Genomic DNA, 19,796 nt, shown 5'->3' with positions numbered 1-19,796 from the left:
ACCTTGAAAAAAAATTAAACAGAATTCAAATTAATTTCTGTAATCCTCATTTGGTCAATGTTTGATCCTTTGTTTTTATACTGGTATTCATGATCTGGGATGGTTTAAGGCATAGGACTTTTTTTTTTTTACATTCTTTCTATCACTTTGATAGAAATAACATGAGTAAATGTTGTCACTCTTCCATGACATAAAAATTTTCATCCAAGGAAAATATAATAGGCCTAAGACTTTAAATAAATTTTATAATCTTCACATTCTTGTGATTCACTAGAACTTTCCTACAGACACCTACATCAACTATATATATTGTGTGGAGATTTAAGGTAACAGACTTACACTTACATGAATTTTTTATTCCACATTAGGCAGACACATTGTGCCAATGGTGTAAAATGTTGCCAAGGGTGTCTATACAGGATGCTCTTCTGTGGAAATTTTCAAGACTATTTAAAGACCTATATCTATTTGTGAAACTTTCTGCATAGAGCTGTTGGAGGACAGAGAATGAACTACAGGGAATGAAGTGGAAAGACTGCAACAACATCCAGTATTCTAAAGTACTGTACCTATCCACTGAAAACATACTGACGTGGCTTGGGAATGGTGATGATTATCACAGGTTTGGCAGTGACAATGTTGGACACTATAAACATGGCTGTGAAGCTTTGTTGCCCCTGAAAGTAACTGTTTTGCTCAAATGCTTATTTTTCTTTAGAAAAGGAACACAAGAGCTTTTCTTTAAAATAAAACTAAAAGATTTTTCGAGTTCAATCACATGAAGTCCAGGCTGACTTAGAGGTTTAATATTTAGCTTGGTTAATTAAATCCCATTCTATACTCTGAATTTAATTATCCCAACCAATGTGGTAATTTAATGTCATACTAAAAAGGGGGTTAATGAGAAATGGAAGAGAATATGACTATTCATTCATCTGGATCAGTTGGGGCATTTCTTCTTGAGGTATCAGTTTATGGATGGTGATATGTTATAGGGCATTGTGAATTTTCAATTAGTGAAAAAATGAGAATGAAAGATACAGTAGATCATCAATGAATGTTCATATTCAGAAATCACTGAAAGCTCATTTGATAAATTTCAGGGCATATTTGAATATGACTTCATGATCAGTTAGGCAATCTTCTTCCTAAGTTGCATTTAACTCATGTTCTATCTACACTGTGAAAGTGAGTCCTTGTTTACTCAAATGTAAGGAAGTCAGGTAGCTTCTATTTCTAAATAGAAGCAAGGACAATAATAAAAGGTGACCTTGCTTGGCTGTGTCTTCTCAATAGAAATGGTCTTCTGCTTTTCCAACACTGCACTCACCTTGTGGTCTCACTGCAGATGCCGGTGCAGTAGAATGAGACTCAGTCAAACCTACCTGGAAATGTGATGGTTCCAAGGTATTTAATCTTACCAAGTCTTGCTCTTGGCACCTGCAAAATGAGGGTAAGGCTATCTGCTCTTCTCAGATTGCTGAGAGGATAAAGCCTGTGATGTATAATAGATGCCTTGCAAACGGTGACTCTTTGTCCTTTGAACAAGTCATAGTATAAAAATGAATAACAGATACCAACATGTCATAAATCACACAGAATGCTAAATGTTCTGGCTTACCAACAGGAATAGTGCTCCTCAAACTTACACATGTAGGGCTTCTGGTTAAATGTAGATTTGCATTCAGCCTGAGATCTTGTATTTCTAACATTCTCCCGGATAATATGATACTGCCAATTGGGGACCACACTTTGAGTAGCCTGGAACTAGGGCAATGACTTGTGAATATTGAGTCAACCTTGAGAGACTGGGCTCATTTGCAAAACAAGACTTTACTCTATTTTTTTTCTTGGTTTAATGAGAAAAATATCAGGGAAGTCTGTAGATGCTACAGAAAAAAAGTTTGAATGGACACATTTAAAAATTTGGGAAGCTCAAATTCATTCTACACACTTTCATTTATTGTTTGGACAGGTAAAGTACAAATAATTCAAACACAACAAGATTATGAAAAAAAACATTTACAATACTTTCCCTCTGAAATCATCTAAACTAGCAAGATTAACATGAAGTCATTCATTTATAACTAATACAACTGCCTGGTCCTAAGATTTTTTTTCCTTTTTTTTCCCCCAGATTGAACACATCATAGAGAAGAGATTTTGGCATGCCTTTTCCCACGAATGCTCAGCAAATGCATCAAATCTTTGCCAGCAAACTGCATTCATTCATAGCAGGTGACATAAAAGGTTTCCCTGAATGTAACGAGTGTTCTCTGAACTGAAATCTGGTTTTATTTCTCCAAAACCAAAAAGAGGAAAAAAACAGAAAAAAAAATTTAAAGGAGGAATCTATGATGCAGCCTTGGTTTTTGTTATCTGTCTACCACTATGACGACTACTACAAAGTTTGCCTCTTCAGTGTGAAAACAACAGTCCTGTCTACATGCACTTAGTGGGCTCAGCATGGGAAAAAATGCACAAAATAAGCACAAGTTATAAATAACCATAACGTTTTATTACCATTAAGACTAAACTTGTATTGAAAAGATTTTATATAACAAGACAAGAAAAGCAATAGCAAATTCAACTATCAACTAGATTATGCATAGCGAGTAACTGTTTCTATTACCCAGGGAAGAGCATAAACTCTTGTATTTTTTTGTTTTGTTTTAAATATATAACCATACAAAGCACAAACGTACTAAAATGATCAGTGCACTGGACATGGGAGAGTGCTCCCGCAGTGTCATATTGTTCCCTTAGCTCTGTTTTGTTTTTTTTTCCCAATCTGAATTACATTAAAATAAAGACCCAGTTGTTTTTATTTTTCTACTGTGCAGTAAGAAAAAAATATTCACAACAAACATGACAATATATCAAACAATAGCTCTACACAAGTTACCTTGATACTTCTTTGTCACTTAAATATCATAAGAAAACATTTTAAGACATATACAAACAAAACTAGTCAAGTGTTACAACTTATAATAAATTAACCCAAAGAAAAAAATAACTTTATATATATATATATATTTATATTATATATACACATACACACAACAGAATGACACAATAATATGCTTCTTCCCATAGTTTAAGTAAACAAATAAGTAGTCTAGCCAATCTAGCTATATTTGATCTCGGCCATAGGCATCATCACATCTGCGATTAAATAAATAAGTGTTTCAAGCAACATAAACAATGCTTCAAATGTACCAACACAGCCCAATTCTATCAGCATGGGCTACAAAGTGAATTCAAAAATTGCTTAATGAATTTAAAGCAAATGTATCTTTTGTTTTCCTCTCCTAAACACATTACATTTAACTATGATACTAAGATATGTAAATAACTTCGTAGCACCTACTGCTCAAACTAAGGAAGTTTTAGATTAAAAGGAAAATTAATTTTTTAAAAATTTTGTTCTGCTGACATCCCATACTGATGACTTAAAGAAAAACTGTCTTTCAACTCACCTCCTTGCTTTTTGGGTTTTGACTGTGGGGAACTGTGGTACCCTGGGTAGAATGAACACTCCTTTCCCCTAGTAATTAATATTTTTTATTATTACATGCTATGAAAAGATATGAAGGTCATCTGTTTATAGCCCATCCTTCAAAAAACAGTCTACGAATCCAGTTTAAAACACACATCTTGATCTCTAAAAAGTTACCAGTGCAGTATGAACGTGACAAAGTTGTCAATTTCCCCTAAATTAGCCAGTCAAAATATTTTTTCTCAAATCCAGATTCTCTTGTAAAAATTCTTTATATTTTATAAAAATAGATTTTTCTTGAAACCCATTTTCAGCAAAGAGACCACCTCTTTGGCAACAATGTTAATGTTATTAAATTGTTAATGTCATCAGGTATCCCCCTTTCCCCTATCCCCTAACAGAAGACTTTTAGTTCACATGATATAAAAGAAAAAAGGAAAAATAAAAAAATTTTCAAAAGTTTTTTTACTTTTAATTTTTGCAATTTTTATTATTCCTCTTTAATTTGTATGGGGGTTTTTACCAATCTGATTGGATCAACATTTTGACAAAAAGAAAAATTTTATTTTTCCTTTCTTGAATTCCATTACTTTGTAAAAATTGTTTTTATTATTATTATTTTTTTTGTTTTTTGTTTTTCTTCTTCAAATGAGCGAATGGTCATCTTAAAAAGACCCACCTTCAAGGAAGGTAGTAAAGTTAGCTGGCTGGGTAAAAATCCCTGCACATTGCTATCTATGTATATTATATTCAACAACGACAGCTATGAAAGAACATTCAATGCATCAAAGGTATTTATTTTTTTGTTTTTTTCTCTTTTTTTCTAAGCATTATAAAATCCTTTCCTGGTACACCTCAGGATATTCCAATGTTTTAATACTTAGGCAACACTGGCTTATTAAGTCCGTGGTTGAATATAAGCCTTGAAAAGTTTGTTTCTCTCTCTTTTGTGTTTGTGTGTGTGTGTGTGCGCGCATGTTTTGTTCATATATATATTTATATATATATATATATTTTAATAAGTAACAGTGGGAAATTCAGGACTTGTGGGCTTTGTTGGTTTTAAATGAAACTTGCAACACTCTGTCTCCCAAGCGATACCCATTGAGGCTGGCGATGGCCATGGCTGCCTCATCGTAGTTGGTCATGGTGACAAAACCGAATCCCTTGCACTTGTTGGTGTTAAAGTCACGGATGACCTTGACGTTGTTCACTGCGCCAAATGGGCCAAAGAGCTGCCAGAGGACACTCTCGTCAGAATCAGGGGACAAGTTGTAGACGAAGATGCACCAGCCTGTTCCTGTGTGACCAGGGATGTTCATTCCAACAAGGCTTGTCATTCCATCAATGGTGATTGGAGAGAACCTGGGGGGACAAGCAGAAGGGGGGGCTGGTCCAGACATCAGTCTGACCATGGATGACACACAGATATACAGACACAGACACAGGGCAAAGGGCTGAGTGAGTGTTTGCAGGAGAGTCTTCAGGGTTTCAAAACCAAAATGCAAAAGCTAACATCTGTGCCATTTCTTCTGATGGGGTGTCTGGACAGCTAAGGCATGTGCATGCCAAGAGAAAGGCTAGGTCATTTCCTAAAAGCTATGAGAGGTTCTCAAAGCAAAGACTTTTCATAGTTCTATCCTAGCATATGATATACATTGTCACACTCTGTCCCAACACCACCCCCACAGTAGACAGTGAGCTCTTAGGACCAGGGACTCTGTTTCATTCATTCTATTTTTTTTTTAATTCAGTAGAACTCTTATGGTATGCTCATTGACAAAGGGACACAGAGAAAACAATGCATATTTATTGACTGAGTGAGGAAATAACTGGTTGGTGTCAGTGCTTAGAAATTTTTATTTTGGGGAAGATTAGAGGATGTCCCTAGAAGTGCTCAAGTGTTTCATATTTACAGTCCTTTGACTTATATCTGTCAAAGACCTCCTGATTTTACTGATGGAGATACATGACAATGACCAGATATGTCTTGTTAGTAACCAGAGGAGTGGCTCATGTTTCATTTAGCCCTTATTCCAAAGGGTTCTCTTGCAAGACTTGAGCAATGATAGTAGAAGTGTACTACTTGTTGATACTATATTATCTGGAATTCATTTCTAAGCATCAACAGAGCAAGATTTCATGTGGTTTGTGCATTTATAAGTCTTGAATTTCTGTAAATCAGAAAAGCATAGAATGTGTTTTGCCTTGTTACAACAACTTTTGTCCTAGGCTCAGAAATTGCAGTTTTTGTGTGATCTTGAAAAGAAATAAAGTAGCCCTTCAGATTTTATTCATTGCCTGATAAATCCATGTGTCATTTGTGATGGGTGCATCAGATGAAAGAATTAGGAGAGCAGGGCCTACAGCAGATCAGTATTTGTTAAGATGTTGTTTCATACTGAACTTTTACAGGGAGTTTTGACCCTATACCCTAAGAAGTAGCTTGCTTTTCATTTGGTTGAATGTTTTGGAGGGAGGTGCAGAATGAGAGAAGAGGAAGCTGAAAATAGGGAAGAGTATGAGGTAAACTATGAGGCCTGTTATTAAAAATAAGCAAATATTATTGGAGGCTTAGAAGTCTTATTAAAGTTTTGTTGCCAACTAGAATTTGGATAATCAAATGGCTACTAAGGATATTCTAAATAAACAATAACCCAGCTGCCATTTTTGTCATTACTCACTAAATCAATCATTTCTTACTTAAAAACTTATAAAAGACAGAACCCAAAACCATAGTGGTTCAGATTGTTAAAGGGGTAAATCCCAGTCCAATTTCTATTTGCATTATTTCTAAAAACAGTCTTCTAAACTCTTTCCAATTAAGTGAACTGATACTTTTATGGCTATATAGAAAACAGTTATGTATTTACTTTAAGGTCAAGGTCAGAGTCAACAAAGAGGTTTTAATAGGACTGCCATTCTAGTTTCTTTGGCTATTAGAAAGCTTAGGTAGGAAGGAGGCTACATCCAAATCTGGGTTCTTTTTATAAAGAATCCAATTGTTAGTTAGTACTGGCTATCCTGGCTTAGGTTGGGCTGGGCACTGGGAACTGAGGAGGTGGCAACATGTAGGTTACAGCTTTATTTATTTTGGGGGGTAGGTTCTTACTCTAGCCCAGGCTGACATGGAATTCACTATGTAGTCTCAGGGTGGCCTCAAACTTACAGTGATTCTCCTACTTCTGCCTCCCGAGTGCTGGATTAAAGGGGCAAACCATCATGCATGTATGTTTTTAAGCATCACTTTTTTCATAGCATCTGGTGCTACCTCACTAAAGTCAGAGAGCAGCAAAGGAATGGTACAGAGCTAGGAAAGATGCACAATATATGGGAACAGGCAAAAACAGAGTGTTAGACATATGGAGATAATTCACAACTATCCTCACTGGTGCTAGGATTGAGACTCAAGAGGCTGGTGTTATTCTAGTGAAGTTGGGAGTCAAGTTACTCTCTCCACAGTGTGCTACTTCCCAGATCCAGGGTACTTACCATGCATGGTTAAGTGGTGAGTATGAAGTATAATAACTAAAGACTTTTTACCTCGACTGGGGGCAAGGGAATTAAAATGCACAGCTCTACTGAACAAGACAATGAAGATGCTATGTCCCGAGCAGTGCAGTGAAGCCTATCAGAAGCACATACATGGATCTCACGGGCACAGTGAAAGAACATACCGACTTCCTGAGACTCAGATTTCTGACTGGGCCTGGAAACCCTTGGGATTGCATTTAAGAGAGTCCCCAAAATCTTGATTCTGTTTCACTACCCAGCCCCATGTTTTTAAATGGAAGAAACCATAAATTCAAATCCCACACACATATATAACTGAGATTGATATAATAACTGTTTAAACCTGTAACAAAAGAAACCCTTGGTTGAGGTGCACACAGATACACTTCATTCTCAGGATGTGCTCTGACATGCACAAGATGGGACTGAAAGTCAAAAATTCAACCATGCATTAATACATGCTTTGGCCAGGACTCATAGTTAAAAATCTAATTTTTCCACTGAACATCACAAGATTGTCAGCAGCGATTACCAAAATGTTCTAATTTTGATTTGCTGGAATCTGCCCCCTTAACTGAATCTCATCATTGGCAATGCAAAACATTTGCTCAGCATGTTTGCAAAATGAGCCAGCAAAGGGTCAGAGCTTTCTTCCTGAGAGAAACCACTCAGAGGACCAGATCATTCAGGGCTTGGTAGCTGTGGCACCTGAACCATGGGAAAGCTCACCTGCAAATAAAAGGAAAAGTGAAACACACACACATACATATTATGTGTGCTCTAAAAGAAACAAAATCAACTGAGGTCTGAAATTAAAATTAAGAATTTGACATGCTGGTGGAAGGAAAGGGAAGAATTTAAAAAAAAGTAAAGTTAGTGAATTGAAAAAAAAAATTCTAGCCCCAGTCTGTGCCAACATGGACATCTGGCAGTCTGTGGAGTTTTAATTACCTCTTTACGCCATAGGCCATATTAAGCAAATTGTCCAGCCTGCAAAGAGAAGGAGGGTCTCTGGGTTAATGCCTCACAGATGGCAAGATCACTCAATGGAACTATTAATAAGAATGCTCCATTTTCAAGGAAGAAAAGCTCAACAACTTTCCCCACCGCTTGGGAGTCTGTCCACCGGAGTTCCCTCTTTCCTGCTTCCAACTGCAAGTAATTCATGCTCAGGTCAATGCTAGAGTTTAAAACAAGTGTCTAATGAATTCTCTTTTCTCTTAAGGTCTGAATTAATCCACTCCCTCCCCCATCAGTGCTCAGAACATTTGTGTGAATTTAATTTTATATTGTGTGGGAAGTTGTTTAAAGGGAGGAGGGTTCCTCAAATGGTTCACCTTTTACTATAATTAAACTTGCAAATAAAGGTCTCTGTTCCAGATTAACAATACATGAGTACATAACACACATCAGAATAGATCCTTTCTGTTAGCTTAGCTACACTAACTAAACATTCTGGCCACACACAATTGGAAGGATGAGATAGCATGGAGTGTGTTTGTAGGTTAATATTTTTTTAAAAAAAACAAACAAACTAGCTTACAACTTATAGCACCAAAGCACCTCCTAGCAAAATATCATTATGCTATAATCTTCCTCATGCTCACTGCCTTACTTAGGGACAAACTATTCACATCATGGGGCAGTAGTAACCATAGTTTCCACAATTAGAAGCCCGATGAAGAGGCTTTTTACATAAATACTGCACGTGCTTTCACACAAAATAAAAATCAGTTGACTTAGGCTCTTCATGAAATAATTAACTATTTCAGAATCACAGGGCATGGGAAGACAAATGAAGAGGCTGATTTTTTTTTTTTTCCCTGTGGCCAGATGGACTATTACTATTACAGATAGAAGGACCTACTATTTTCCCATGTGAAACTTGACAAGGAGAAAACATTTTCATTAAAAGAAACTTGGAACGTGGGTGGAATAAAATGATTGTTTAGAATTTACTGCAGTAGGTCAAAACTAAGCTTATCTCCTGCACTGTAGAAGCTGTTGTCACAAAAGAAACCTGCCTTTGAAAACTATCCCTGGAGAAAAGACCCATTGCACTGGATGCACTTGGTGGGTAACCAAAGGTAACACTAATAAAGTATGGAAGAAATCTCCTTTGTCTTCTCATAATGTGCTAACATTGAAGAGTCTGCCTTTCCCCAGCATCCAATAGAGTTATTTGTAAAAAAGGATAGGACAAGCTACTCCCTCTTTCAAGGGTCCCCTTCCTGGTCTTTGACTGTATTAAGAGCCAGTGTACAGCCTTTTACATCCAAGCTGCTGAATGTGGTCACATTATCTGTGATGACTCTTATTGAAACTGGTCCTTCTTATTTGACTTTTTGTTTCTACTAAAGAATCTCAAGTTTATCCAAACAATCACAGTGATAAATTGGGAGAAGGCTTGGAAGGGTATCATGTCAAATCATTTCCTTTTATAGGAAATAAAAGCTTTTGCAGAGCTTCACACAGTGATTCAGTGAGGCAGAGGCTGTTAGCTCTGCTCCATTCTTCAGAGCTGTGGGCTTTCCTGTCCCATGCTCTGTTATGTATTGGCATATCAGGCTCCTTCTGTGGGTGTGCCTACCTGAACCTCTGAGCCTGGTGGTGGAGAGGGCCAGGGTAGCGCCGGTTGGGGGACTGGTACAGCTGTGAGAGCAGGGCCTGGCTGGACTTCTGGCTGGGGTTGTTGGCAAACTTCACAGTAATTGGTTCTGTAGCACCGCTGGGCTTCTGGCCATTCAATCCTTTGATAGCTTCTTCTGCTTCGATCCTCTTATCGAAGCGGATGAATCCCACCCCTCTAGATACTCCTGGTGAAAGAGAAGAAGTCTTCATAAAAGAGTGATCAAACAACTGGTATGTGTCTGGGAAGAGGTGAGTAGGGCCCCAAGGACATTGTATGGGGACTGAGTGCATCTGCAGGGTTAGTACAGAGCCCAGCTCCCAAGTGCCTCTGATCAAAAGGCATCCATGTGCATTTCCACCAATGTGGTTCTAGACAGATGTCTTCCATATATATATATGCAAAACAAGGGATCTCTCACTCCAACCTTTCAGCCTTCCTTACTCAGCCTGCATCTCCCCTTCACTAATTATAGCTAGTTACTGGCATCTTCTAGTTCTCCAGAGTGTCTCTAACCCTAGTACCTAAAAGCAACCTCTGACCACAATGTGCCCTTTGGAAATAACTTCTATTTTCTCTTATACCTTTTGAATCCTGTATCTATTTTTAACTGTCTTAAATAGAAAAAAAAAAAAAAACACTCCTCCCCCAAATAACCTTCTCTGGATCTTTGTTACATGCAGATAAAGTCAAGATGTCTCGGCACAACACTTAATGTCCTTGGAAATCTTGCCTTAAATCCCCTACTGAGCTTCACATCAGCTAACCTGACTTGCCTGACATTGTTTGAACAGGCTGCATTCTTAATGCAATGCATTGGGATGTCCTGTCATCTGCATCTAGAACATCTAGAATGTTCCATGTCTTTTTTTTTTGCCAGGTAAGTTCAAGTCTACCCCCCCCAACTCTTGCTAAACATTACCTTTACAATGGAGCACTGCCAGGCATAGTATGCTTTCTGAGCTTGCTCAGGGAACTGGACAGTCCCTAGCAGTACTTGTTCTATTGGAGTCCTGCAATGGCAGGTACTTAGTCTCCTTTATCCTTGATCCCCAGTGTCCCTTATACAGTGTCTAGGGCAGATCCAACCTCAATGAAAGCTGAGTAAATGAATCAAATGATAAATGCATGTGTTATACTACTCTCAGAGGGTAAATTATACATTGAGATGGAATTGTTTAAGGCAAAAACACCTTGTCATTGAGAGTGTGACCCAAGCTACCTTACATTTCTCACTGAAAGGTGGCTTTTTATGATGGAGACAGAGCCCAGTACCAGACTCTAAGCACTGATCCCAACTAGCTGGTGGGAGGTCAGAACTCTCACTTAAAATCTGGATCCTTATATGTGGAGTGAGGTAGTTCTTTCTAAGTCTATAGTTCTGTGAATTGGAGCTACAGCTAGACAGGATTTTGAATAGAAGTATAATGCTATTGGGTAAGGGCTAAAAGTAACTTTGAAGGTCATATAATTCCACTCCCAACCTGATTACCAAATCTTTTACAACCTGGTCAAGTAGTTTAGCTTCTATGGAGTCAGCTTCCATGGTGGAGAACTCTGACTTCTCAAGATGACCTGTTTCAAATTTGGGTAGTTAAAGGGTCAAAAGGCTTTTTCCCAAGTCAGAAATCTGCCTATTCATGGTCCATATCCTCCACCTTCAGCAGTCACTAACCTATTCCCATGGGTAACAGGGCACAATACACAAAGAATGAAATTTCAAAAAAATATTTAACCTGTGACTTGATCAACCAGGATTCGTGAGGTGATGATACGACCATATTGTGAGAAAAGCTGCTCCAGCTCCTTCTGGGTCATGGTTTTGGGAAGGCCACTAACATAGAGGTTAGCATCCCTGATTGAAGCTGAGCTTGGACGGGCATATGAGACCTGAGGAGAAGGAAAGAGGAGCTACATGCATTATAGGTACTCATTCACAGAACAGAGACTGAGGCAACAACCAAGATGACAAGTCCTTATGTCTCAGGTGTCAGTCAGATCATTCAGTAGTTTAGAGTTTGCAATAGTAATACAAATTTGTCTTAGTAATAAGCAGTAGAATAGCAACAGAGGGACAAAGGGAGAGTTGATGATAACTTGAAACAAATGCTCAGATAAGGGTCTCCAAGTGCAGAACAAAATAGCTACTGTATGGCAGTTGCTATATGCAGAACTACCCACGCATAAAGTTTTCAAGATTTACCTCCTGCATGTGGGTGTATAGACGATTTACTGTATCCAACACATAATAATTGGAATAAACCAAAAAACCCCAAGAAATTCTTCTTTGCACATTTCTCTCCTTGCCACCCTCCCTATTCCCACTCCCTTCTTGAGATCACAAAGGTGGTCAGGTTCTCAGGAGATTTCTTTCTGTCCCATTGCTTATGTTGCTCCAATCTGTCCCCACAGGCCTGCTCTCACTGAATGACAAAACATGGCTAAATGGGACTGAATGAACATCTGCTTGTGAAACTGAGATGTGACCTTATTGTCACATCTGCAAGGGCCAGTTGTCTCTCACTTTGAGGCAGGGCAGATAGAACCACAACAAACAAAATGGGTGGACAGGAGGGAGGGGAGGACAGCGGGAGAGAGAAGAAAGTCTTGCTGATGGTTATAATAAGTTCAACTTTTGTAAATTTGTCCTCTCAGATCTCTCAACTGATTTTTTTCTTTCCCCAAAAAGCTAACACAAAAGTGTAAACAGATCTGAAATGCCATCTGTAAGAAGCCAAATCTTTAACAGTACACATAAGCAAAGCAAACCCCAGCAGTCATTAATTTTAGACTTTCATTTACTTATTTATTTATTTTTTTAAGGAAAACAACATCAGACATTTGAAATACAATTTACAGCTAGTCTAACAAAAGTACTTTCCTGCTGAAGCTATTTATGGGTGGTTATGGCTCAGAATAGATGCTGAAAACAGTTATCTCAGAGTCCATCTGACCTGTATGCTTTAGCGTTTAAAAAAATTTTTTTTTTGTTATTTTTATTTATTTATTTGAGAGTGACAGACAGAGAAAGAGGGAGAGAGAGAGAGAGAAAGAGAGAGAGAGAGAGAGAGAGAGAGAGAGAGAGAGAGAGAGAGCGCGCGTGCCAGGGCCTCCAGCCACTGAAAATGAACTCCAGACACATGTGCCCCCTTGTGCATCTGGCTAACGTGGGTCCTGGGGAATCAAACCTTGAACTGGGGTCTTTAGGCTTCACAGGCAAGTGCTTAACCGCTAAGCCATCTCTCCAGCCCTGCCTTAGCGTTTTTCAGTTGGAAGTTTTATTTAATCTGTATATCCAGTTCAGAGGACCTGCTAAGACTGTAAGGGTGGGTGAGTGAATGTATGTGTGTGTGCATGTGCACTCACATGCATAAAAACATTTGTGCAAAACAAATGGCATGCTAAACTAGAGCTTTGACATTAAGAACTATGCCTTTATCAGCAGAGTGGACTTCCTTGCTTTTGAGACCTTCAGGTAAGATCATGAAGGATGAACAGACCCTAACTCATAACAATCTCCGTTTCTATGACAGAGATGCTAGATCCCTTTATGAGTTCTACACCTAAAAATAGACATTGACTCAACAGACAATGATGTGAATGACTAAATCTGCTTCACTGGCCTCCTCCTGCTGATGGAGCAAGGCGGCTATCTGTAGTGCCTGCATCTTCTATAAACCCATGGGTGGTCTAGGAGGCTTCTGCAGGTTCCACTTCTACCAGAACCTGACAGAGACAAGACAGAGGGGTCTTTACACAGAGGGTTTTTGTGAGTGCACTTGGGGTAAGGGAGCTAAAGAACCCCATGTGATTGCCTGGGTAGGGCTTTACTCCACAGAAGGTCTCCTCCCCTGCTATTTAAGAAACAAAATCAAAGTTATAGCATAATGGAATTATTTTTCAGTAAGGAGGATAGCATAAATGGTAGACAGGAGAAAGTACAGGAATGAGTGTTAGTCCTTCCTTATCCTACTGATTACTGACATTATCTAAATACATCTTTGCACACCCTCCACAAACTCAACTTCTCACCTACATGCTTTTTCTCATAGGGAAGATTTTTTTCCATGTATTTCTTCAAGTCCAAATCTTACTCCAAAAAGGACTCAGGTAACAACCACTTTCTTTTGACAGCCTTTTATGTCTGATACAGTCTCTTCCTAAGATTCCCACAAGTAGTGCACTCATTCTACTCTTAAATCCCCCTTTCTAGCTAGTGTGATGGTTTTTCTTAAGGTTAGTCTCTCTCTCTCTCTCTCTCTCTCTCTCTCTCTCTCTCTCTCTCTCTCTCTGTGTGTGTGTATGTGTGTGTGTGTGTGTGTAATTCATATCTGTGGCATCAGCTCCAATCATAGAGTCTGATATCTTCAAGGGGTACAAAGCATACTGAACAAAATGAATGATTACACACAGCTCATGATGAATAATGTTGGCATTTATGGCTCTTTGGAATTAATTGTAGCTTGGTTCCTCCACTAAGTGGATCACTGAGTTAGGAACCCAGAATCATGTTGTATTTTTCTACTTAGCTAACTGCTAAAGAACAAGATTCCCACCCTCTATTGTTTGGGGTTGAAAAGACTTAAAGAAGATTGTTTCAAGACTAGACATCACTTTTCTCAGCAAATATTTCTTGTGGTTATTGTGAATAAGCACAGTGTTGTGTGTTGGGGGCACAGGACCAGGCAGGTTTTTTCACTTTAAAGAATCAACAGAGGCAACAGAGAACTCATAGAAGATGCTAAAATATAAAAGGGGTGGGAGAATGGATGAGTAAGCATACTGACCAATTATTACAAAGCCATAAGGTATATGCCATGCCATGGCTATGTATAAGTGTGACTAAAACACAGGGGAGAGATAAGTCAAAGGTTAAAAGGGCCAGGAAGAAGACAAGAGGACAGACCTATAGTGTGTCTGGTGGTGAGATAGATGGTAATAGGGTCAGAGAATGGTGGCTTGGTAATAGCTTTATGCTGTTGTGAGAACAAATGAAGTGATGAAGGTCAAGTATTTGAGGAAGCAAAGTGTCTGGCATTGTGCATTGACTGCAATCCAGTCAATGCACAATACATAGCAATGACCTTGACTGCCATTAGTTCTGTGCAGCCAGAGGTGGGGTTCAGAAAGGAGCTGGTTGAGGACAGACTCTGCTAGCAAAAGGAAGTTGGCACTGGAACATCAACAACACAAACAAAATCATTTCCCTACAAGATAACTCTCATAGAAGCAGAGTCTCAACCAGACAGAAATTATAGCCACAGATTCCTGAGACAGAGTCTAGCCTCAGAATAGGGACAAATCCCAAAGGTGAAAGGCACTTGGACCATTCTATCCTAAGCCTAAACCCTGCCTGTTTTTCTCAGTTATCAAAATGGGGAGTTTGCCTGTGAAGGATTATTGTGATGAATCTATATATTTGATGTGTCTAGCAACTATCTAGAACTTAGCAGACACTACGTAAATGGTATTTCTGTAACTCTAGGTCCCCATTGGACATACCCTCCAATTTTACCAAACAGGTATCTGAAATACTTCCAGTTACCTCTTAGGGGCACTCACTGTCTACCTTTGCCAGTTTGGTGGGGTCTGGACCACGTTTTATGACTTCATTACTATGAGTTCCCTCTACCATACACTTACACATCCCATGGCTTCACACCCACAAAAATGTTTGCTATTTTCCAGAGTGTCTTCCCAACACTGCTCTCGTGATATCACAAGGTAAGTAAGGCGAACACTGCCATTCACCATAGATGGAAGAGCAAGAACAGGACTGGGGGTCATCTCTTCTCCTTCAGCATCCACGGGTCCCTTTACCTATTCACAGCCAAGGCATGGTGTCAAGAACAGCATGGGCTGGGAAAAGATGTTTCCTGATCATCCTTTGTATGACCACCCTAATGGACAGGACAGGACAGGACATTAAGAACATGATAATTCAGCACGTTGGCGTTCTGAGGAGTGTTAGATGGGAACAGGAGGCATCTTTCTCAGACCTGGAAAATGGCATTAGATAGTAGTTCCCTTTTCCTTCCTTTCCTGAATACTTGCTATCTGCCAGACAACGGGATTGGCACTAAGTACTGCTTTAAGGCCCCCAGTCTGGTGAGGAATATGAGAAAGCCAAGGAAGAGTGTAGTATAGAGGTTGTTGGCAGGCCAGGGGCAGATAAGTCCCACTTCTGGTATGTCTCTTCATGTGGAATGAACTCTCAGAGTAACAGACTAGGCCTTTCTATAGTTCTTCACCCACCCTTCTACAGGGAAAAGGAAGTAAGTGGTCTGAATGAAAGCTCCAACAAAGAAAATGAGCATGGTAGACCCAGTTGTTGCCTGCCCTTACCTTCTGGGAGCTAAACGCTAACCAGAAGCACAATCTCTGTTCCAGACTGAGTTTCCTGAAGGCAGGCTCTACTCTCATTTGGGGAGGCCACTGGAGTCCAGAGCACCACTTGCAGGATGTGCCACAGTGTAGAGGAGGTGCATTGTGTCCATGTAACTCATCTCGGACTTAATGTACATATGATTTCATAATCTTTGTTTCCTTCTTATTGGTTTAGAACTTAGATGTGAAAAATAGTGATGTTGGGCTCATTTAGATTATAATGATGATGGTCTGTGAACATTTTCAGGACTAAGCAATCCATTCACAAAATTGCTATTGTCCACAATTCCATATTTCATGGTAGCTGGAACTAGAGGTGAAAATATAATGCTGGTAATCCTAGAAATACTATCCCTAAAATCTACTTTACAGAAACTTGGTGTTACAAGTGGCCTTGAAAGTTCAGAGCTGGGTATCTACCTCATGCATTTTCAATAACAAGAAATTTACCACACATGGGACATCTCACACTACTACTGGCCTTCACTGATTGTCAGAAAGTCCTTCTTCCTGTTCTCATCACCTTTTATCTTGTGGGTCTCATTGACTGGTGCTAGTTTGAGTACTGGGCAATTGTATTTTGAAACAGACCACTCCAAAGTATATATTCATGATAATTTTAACTGGAATTGATATCCCACTACAGCATGGAAAAGGATATGGAGGTTAAGAGCAAGTGCTTTGGTGTTGGAAAGATATAGATGTGAATATCTTTTTGATGTGTAACTTTAAGATAGGTCATTTAACGTTTCTGAGCTGTAACACTTGATTAATAACTCTTAAAGAAGAGATATTTGCATATTTATAGGATTCCTAGGTATAATGCCTGGCCCCAAATAAGGCTCAGTAAACAGTGGCTTTGACACAGTTGCTAGTAGTCAGATCCTGGGGTATAGAGATATATACAACAGTCTCTGACATGAGGGACTATTATTATTCTAGCTGAGGAGACATCCACAAACTCATCATTTGAAGATCAAGCTACAGATTTCTCCCAGTCTGTTGTAACACCCTATTCCTTAAGTGAATGCAAACTCCCCAGCGCAGGCAGGTCCCTAGGGACCATTCACTCTAAAGAAACCAAGAGAATGGCAGCAGAGAACAGGCTCTGGTGTTGCCAAGGCTTCTATGAGCAAGCCCTGCCAGGGATCTGTAATCCTACCTCTGAGAGCAGGCAGAACAGAAAACTGCCAACTGGCTCCTGGTAACCACAGCTTTGATTGTGAGGATTGGTTTACCTCTGTGCTGTGGTTGTGACCCTGCTCACAAATGGGACGGGTGTCTGCTTTTGTGAACCCACTCTTTATGTACCCCATGAACACCTGATACATGGCGTTCTAAGACAACATTAGAGGCAAGGCAAAGCTTCCCTCACTGTAAAGTGTTCAAATGCATTCTGACTCTGTCTCTGTCACTTTTCCTTGCCCAGAACTTTCCAATATGTCTCATGCCTTGTGATGAAATTCCAAACCCTTTACTTGGGCTTGCAAAGCCCTCTGGTATCTTGGCTCAAGCTTTCATCCTCTGATGACCTCTTTATGTCCTTCTATGCTTTAATTCAAACAAAAAACATGATCACAGGCTGGGTGTGGTGGCACACACCTTTAATCCCAACACTCGGGAGGCAGAGGTAGGAGGATCACCATGAATTTGAGACTGCTCTGAGACTACAGGGTGAATTCCAGATCATCCTGGACTACAGCAAGACTCTACCTTGAAAAAAAACAAAAAACAAAATCTCCCCCAAAAAACATGGTCACAGGTTTCTAGGTATGTATTAAATGTTTCTATTTCCATGCCTTTGTTCTTGCTGCTTGTTCATCCCATGGTAAAATGAACTCCTGTTCAGTTCTCCTAGGCTCAGCCATCTCTTCCCTGAGGCCTAGGCACAAATGACTGTTTCTACCTTGGAATCTATGGAGGATATATGTCTCAATGGCAGCATCTATCACATTCTGTTGTCCATCACAGTCATCTGTCCCTGTACTTCACACATGAGTGGCACCTCCTGGTGATATTCACACACCCATTTTCACATGAGCTTCAAAGTCTTCTTAGGGTGGGTGCTCAACTGAAGTGAAGTTCTTAGTCAGTGATTTTTAGCTACTTTCCTAGGTAGGATCTGACTCTGATGTGGAAAGAAAGAACCATGGACTTAAGATGTACCCAAGAACATCATAAAAACCCATTTTAGACCTGGCAAATGTTTCTTTTAAAGAACAGAAGGTGTGATGATAGATTCATGTGCCTTGAAACTTCTTTAAAAAACCATTAAATTATTAAAGGAGCTTACATAGTAGTATGAGGTGTTCTCTGATTGGTGGTCTTCAAATAGAAGAGATGCATTAAAGGTTGTCATGAGGGGAAGAGCTGGTGGCAGACACAGAGCCTTAGACTTGGTATCCACTAGATTACAACTCTTGCCTCCTGCTTTATGAAAGACTGGTAAGACTAGTGTGGCCTCCTGGAAGTTCCGTAATACTTTCCACACACAGAATTTTTGGTATATGTTGTCTGGGTCTTAGTAAGGGTCAGATTCGTGCTGTCATGCATCACTAAAACATGTGATGGAAAAAGTCCTCCCCTCTTCAAGTGCCTTTCACCTTAGGGTAACCCTATAAAATTTGATACTGGGATCATGTCTTGAGCACTCAATGGAAGCCATGATTACCTTCACGTGAATTAACATTCCAGATAACATATTCAGGCTCAATGAGATCAAGTACTTGCCCAGGCTCCCATGGCTGAACAAAGACACACTGGGATATGACCCAAAGTTCTTGGATCCTTTCATTGTGTCACACTATCCTGAATAGTGAAATAAAAGCCATGTTCTTGGCACAAGCTATTTTTTTTCTTAGGAAGGATCTGAGTTGGAATATCAGTGCCATAATATTTTATTAGATTGTTAGAGCTGGTATGGGCCATCCTGCAGATGGGAAGATATGGCTAGAGAAAGTTGTTCAAGGTCATCCCTACAGTTTTTCATCAAGTTGGGACTTAGCTCTGTATCTTAGGTCAGAGCTCTTTTGAATGGGCAAAAATGAGAAGGGGGAGAGTGGTATAGTGTTCTCTGATCCTTGATAGACTAGCCACTTTGCTTGAGACTTCATGATTACTCTACCTCTAAAGTGCTGGAATTATAGGAGTGTGTCAACATGCCTAGTTTTATATATATATATATTGGTTCTGGAGATCAAATCCATGGTTTTATGCATACTAAGCAAGCTGTATTTCCTGTCTTAAGAATTGATTTTGTGTGTGTGTGTGTGTGTGTGTGTGTATGTGTATGTGTGTGTGTGTGTGTGTGTGTGTGTGTGTGTGTGTGGTGTGTGTCAGGTATTATCCCTCAGGTACTATCCACATGTTTTTGAGTAAGAGTTTCTCATTGGTTAGTAGGCTAGATTGACTGACTAATGAGCCCCAGGGATCTCCCTGTCTCTTGCACATCATCATACCCAGGCGTACAAAAAAAAGTTGGGTTCAAGGATTGAACTTAGGTCCTCATGCTTGAAAGACAAGCATTTTACTGACTGGCCCTCAACCCAAGAACTGGTTCTTTAATCCTTGGTGCCATTGATGTTTTATACCAGAACCACCCCACAGAATTTTTTGGGATCAGGAAAATATTCTGTATCTATGTTGACCAATGTGTGCTACATGTGGCTACTAAGCACTTAAAACAGGCATAGAGTAACTAAGCAACTCAACTTTTATTTAATTTTAATTAATTCAAAATCCAAATTAAACCTATTTGGAGCTAGTTGT

At 39.4% G+C, this 19,796-nt stretch overlaps 1 protein-coding gene across 10 annotated transcripts in view; it reads right to left on the bottom strand.

The window, feature by feature from the left end:
* Window positions 1-1,940: 1,940 nt before the first annotated feature.
* Elavl4 (ELAV like RNA binding protein 4) overlaps window positions 1,941-19,796 on the bottom strand; it is a 158,991-nt gene continuing 141,135 nt past the window's right edge. For 6 of the 10 annotated variants that reach the window (XM_045151048.1, XM_045151051.1, XM_045151049.1 and 3 more), the window contains 4 exons: window positions 11,378-11,531; window positions 9,603-9,828; window positions 7,964-8,002; window positions 1,941-4,906 (listed from right to left, as the gene is read on the bottom strand). In XM_045151048.1, coding sequence (XP_045006983.1) covers window positions 4,537-4,906; window positions 7,964-8,002; window positions 9,603-9,828; window positions 11,378-11,531 — 789 coding nt within the window. In that variant the 3' untranslated portion in view covers window positions 1,941-4,536. The remainder of the gene's footprint in view (window positions 4,907-7,963; window positions 8,003-9,602; window positions 9,829-11,377; window positions 11,532-19,796) is intronic. The other 4 variants (XM_045151052.1, XM_004663240.3, XM_045151054.1 and 1 more) reach the window with 2 other exon arrangements.

This window comes from Jaculus jaculus, chromosome 5, assembly GCF_020740685.1.
Source record: "Jaculus jaculus isolate mJacJac1 chromosome 5, mJacJac1.mat.Y.cur, whole genome shotgun sequence".
In the NCBI taxonomy this organism is placed as follows: domain Eukaryota; kingdom Metazoa; phylum Chordata; class Mammalia; order Rodentia; family Dipodidae; genus Jaculus; species Jaculus jaculus.
This window is presented reverse-complemented; position numbering and strand designations above follow the sequence as displayed.